Genomic DNA, 4,755 nt, shown 5'->3' with positions numbered 1-4,755 from the left:
CGGCCCAGAAGACACAAAATATTCTTAAAATGTTCAGTGGAACATCAAGGAAAATATTTTAAACAGGCAATTTAAATACATCTGGTATATGTTGTTCAGTTAGCCGAACTAGCATCAGATTCAGATACTTTTTTTAATGAAAGCTAAATGTAAAAAAACATAGATCAAGGCAAAGTGAAATAAATAACAGAAAGCATAAAATAAGTTACATAAATCTGACCTATATTCAAAATGTGGCATTTAATTCACAGTTTGTTGATTTGTTGAAATTGATACTATCTATGTACTGCAGTGTATCCCAAATGACCAATAAATTGGTGAGACTTTGATTTAGTTTTCCCCTGTTTATTTATCATGATGATGCTGTACATTATGTGTGGATCTGTAAACAAATCTGCTCTCAATATGTTATTTTAGCAAAATTACCATTAATTTTCAAATTCTGTCATATGAAAATATGAATGTTTCCTTCATATAATGTGCAGCTTCTTCCCAAAGTGCAATCCACATTAGAACTAAGAAGGTGATTGACCATAATTTGATTGTATCATTACTTTTTCAGAATTCTTAAGTAAATATACATGTTTTTTGGTAAAAACGACTGCCTATTTGAAATATACTTAATTATATTTACAAAAAGTGATTCTGATAGACATTGACCAAAAATATGGCTTAGTTTTCTTTATTTCCTTAACCCACAGCCAGCATTAGCATCGCTGTTGGAGAAACAATGGGAGTGGTATGGGCTATGGCAACATGCTTAAAAAAACATGCCCGAATCTTTTTAGTCACTTCAAAGTGACTTAAAAGATTGTGTATAACATTGGCAGATTTTTATATGAACAACAATAAGGTCATTTTGGTTTTTGTACACAGTCATAAGAAAAGTACAACCATAGGCGAGTACATGGGGCATTATATTGCTGCAGGTGATCTGTCTATCTGGTCAAAATCACTATCCTCTGGTGGTATGGATAACTTGTAATTCTGCCTCCAGAGAAACCTAGATTCAAATAAAGGTAATATAATTGATCATATTATATAGGTGGAATCATGAGCATTTTTATTGATACTGTTCAAATTGATACAAAACACTAAACAATGATTTAGTTGATTGACAAAATCAGGAAAGATTGGAAGAATTGAATAAACCTCCTTTGGACTAAATAAATGCCTCTGGGGTCAAAATTACCCCAGTCGGTAGCTTGAGGGTTAAGAAAATGCCTTCTGATGATAAGCATGGTGGCAGAGAGAACCTATATTTAAACCCATGCACTGCATCATTCATATATTGTCTTTTGCATGTGTTTATTTTACTGTCCGCCATGAACGGGCACACAACACTCCTCACCTTTTCAGCCTACCCTTCAGCTCTATTAGTCTATATCTGCTGGCTTAGCTAGGAGTACGTTCTAAGAGGATCAACCCATAAGCAGTTTCCAACGGCCCTTTGTCACGCAAATGTCTGTGTCATCTTTGTGAGAGTCTGGTCCTGTGTTGTTTTCTACGGATAGCCATGTCAACTGACTTCCGGTCGGCTCTAGCCCTGCTTATTGGTAGATACCCTCACCAATATCAAGTACTCCGCTCAGTAATATCACACCAATTTGGTTGTCACATTTTTAACAGAGATTTTTTTTCTTCAAAATGCCCCCTAATCTTCATCTTCCCTGTTCTCCACCTTCCTCTTCACCATAATCATCCTCTTTGCCCTCCATAGCACTCTTCTGAGGACACCCCTGTCATATGAGCGGAGCCATCAGCTATGGTGGTGGTAGTGGTGACAGGCTGGAGCCTGCAGTAATTGTGCCCCTGCTGAGATGCTGGCCTGTCTGGGATCAGGGCCCAGCAGGAGGGGGGGCCCAGCCCCGCAGCCATGGGAACAGCCAGGGGAGGAGGAGGAGCCTAACCTGTCAGAGATTTAGACCTACTGGTTGATCTCCCATCCCACATACTCACTCAGCTGAACAAAAATTAATCTTCCACCTCTTTGGACAATTTGGGAGAGGAGAAACTGATGAACAAACATACATTCCACCTACAATTGGGGTTGATAAGGAGAGGAGGGAAGTTAGAAGTTACCTAGTGTTCACAAAACCGTTTATAGTCAGTCTCCTTTAAGTAGATTATCAGAAGAGATATGAGACTGAGAAACAGAAACTATTTGTAGAAGATAGATAYGTAATCATCAGATGTTTATTAGCAAAAATCTGTCGCTCCGCTTTTCTGATTCCAGTCAGTCCTTTTTTCTGTGTGTTTGTGTGCGCGCCGGGCATGCATGTGTGTGTGTCTACTCCCATTCATTACTTTTTTTTCAGCAGTCTCTCCTCTCAGTGCCAGACCAAGCTTCTTGCCCAGTAGGGTACACATCTACCCCTGATCACCTGCTGGGCTCAGAGCACTGCCCCATGCATGCTCCTTCTCCTTCCCGGTCCCCTCCATTCCCTCTACAGACTTTTGCTTTGGTCCCTATTTTTGTCCACTTTCTTATATTTACATTTAGGTCGTTATGGTCAGCCCCTCTTACAGTACGTGTATGCAGAAAGCAGAGGAAGACTCAACCACAGGACTTTCAACTGAAAAGGGGGTGGAGACATCCTGAATCACATGGGTTTGAAGTGGCTTCACTCTAGTGACCTCCCATTTTGTTATATTTGTGAGGTGTGGTACATTGAAGAGAAAAAAGCCAAGTTGGGCTAATGGTGTCATCCAGAGACATATATTTAGAAAGTTAGGTCAACTTTTAGAATTTTAGAATTCTAGTCATTCAGTTAAATAGCGTTAAATATTCCCCATGTAATGTTAATGAGGAGCTAACATGGCTGCCATAGAATGTTGAAGTGTCATGCAAATGCATCATAATGCAGAAACCACATTGGCCCAAGTCTCTAAATATATATATACTGAACAAAAATATAAACGCAACATGTATTTCTGTCTGTAATAAAGCCCCTTTTGTGGCAAAAAAAAKCTCATTCTGATTGGCTGGGCCCTGGCTCCCCAGGAAATGGGCCTGTGCCCTCCCAGGCCCACCCATGGCTGTGCCCCTGCCCAGTCATGTGACATCCATAGATTAGGACCTAATGCATTTATTTCTATTGACTGGTTTCCTTATATGAACAGCAACAGTGAAATCGTTGCATGTTGCGTTTATATTTTTGTTCAGTGTACATGGCCCTGGTGCCATCTAGTGGTGAAGAGGAGATACATTAAGCAGCCTTTCAACAGGGTGGTGGTCAAAATAATACTGAATCTTCCTMTTTTACTTTCTAAAACATCTTTATTGAACAGATCACTACATCAATAATAACCTAATGTCAAAGTCAGAAGAGCCTCCTAATAATGTGACAATCATCTTGTAAAATAATGGTGATTTTCGACATGAATATCGGGAGCATTGGGAATGTTACTGTGTTTGAACATGCATACACAAAAAAGCATCAGATTTATAGTAACATATGAAAGAGAGAACCCATCATGATGAATGGGCTTTTTTCTCTGATTCTACACAGGAAAACAGCCGGTCAAGTTCTGCAGACACATCAATTCACAGACTGCTTGATACACAGATTACATCACAGAAATATAATTATATTTATATCAATGATACACAGGAGATCTTCCATCTGCTGGGTACAAGGGGCTGGGCTAACAAAGAAAGATGCATGTGTTTTTTCTCTACATTGGCTCTAAAACAGGACACATTCAGCCACAGGGGGAAGGAAAAGGTTGCTGCAACGTAGTTACTGTTACATTACGATGGCAACTCTAAATGCCATTTACACATCCAGGTGACAACACATAATCTAATGAAAATAGAGATAGTTTGTTACCTTAAGTTCACAGCAGCCTAGACAACCTCTTGTGTGGGCACCATGTGTCTTGGCTCCTGTGAGCAGTGGAGTGGACTCTTGGCCAAAAATACCCCAGCTCCTAAGGGGGTGTAGTGCACAACCAGGTTGTTAGGTTGCTCTCTCTGCTGAGACCTAGAGTGGGGTCCCACTACTGTCCAGGGGCTTGCATGTACCAGGGGATGTACCAGGCTCCTCTTGGGCAAGGGGAGTTGCCGTTAGGGCCAGTGACTCGGCTGCTGGGCAGGGTGCAGAGGGTGTGGCTGCCAGTTGGCTCTGACCCACAGCTCATGAAGGCCAGGAAGCACCTGTAAAACTGTAACACGTGACATCGTCAATGCAACGCATCCTGTGTGAWAATGGAGTACTGATGTAAAAATTTCAATTTCAAGTAAGAACAATGGCCAGTGTGTGTGCCACTGACAGGCTGTTACCTGGTTGTTTAACAGCATATATATGATAGGGTTGAGAAACGTGCTACTTTTGGCGAGGATGGAGGGGACGATGCTTGTTGTGGGGCCGACCAGGCCAACCTGGCCGAAAGTGGCTAGTAGGGCATCCAGCACTGCATGTCCAGGACACCATGGAGACAACCATCACCAACACATGGGTCTCCCGCCGATGTGCAGACAACTGGTTGGTAGTGACCATCAAAAGGTCACTACKATCTAAAGAAGACCACTACCATCAAAAGGTCACTACCATCTAAAGAAGACCACTACCATCAAAAGGTCACTACCATCTAAAGAAGGCCACTACCATCTGAAGAAGGCCACTACCATCTAAAGAAGGCCACTACCATCTAAAGAAGGCCACTACCATCTAAAGAAGGACACTACCATCTAAAGAAGGCCACTACCATCTGAAGAAGGCCACTACCATCTAAAGAAGACCACTACCATCT

The 4,755-nt window shown here is 41.6% G+C and overlaps 1 protein-coding gene across 1 annotated transcript in view; it reads right to left on the bottom strand.

Moving 5' to 3' along the window:
• Window positions 1-3,654: 3,654 nt before the first annotated feature.
• LOC139027709 (pinopsin-like) overlaps window positions 3,655-4,755 on the bottom strand; it is a 4,561-nt gene continuing 3,460 nt past the window's right edge. Inside the window, 4 exon segments of the mRNA XM_070443472.1 lie at window positions 3,655-4,167; window positions 4,286-4,401; window positions 4,404-4,424; window positions 4,427-4,512. Of these exon segments, the coding sequence (XP_070299573.1) occupies window positions 4,003-4,167; window positions 4,286-4,401; window positions 4,404-4,424; window positions 4,427-4,512 (388 nt within the window). The 3' untranslated portion in view covers window positions 3,655-4,002.

The sequence above is a fragment of the Salvelinus sp. IW2-2015 genome, linkage group LG5 (assembly GCF_002910315.2).
Source record: "Salvelinus sp. IW2-2015 linkage group LG5, ASM291031v2, whole genome shotgun sequence".
NCBI lineage: Eukaryota > Metazoa > Chordata > Actinopteri > Salmoniformes > Salmonidae > Salvelinus > Salvelinus sp. IW2-2015.
The sequence above is the reverse complement of the archived record's forward strand: the minus strand, read 5'-3'. Positions and strand labels throughout refer to the sequence as shown.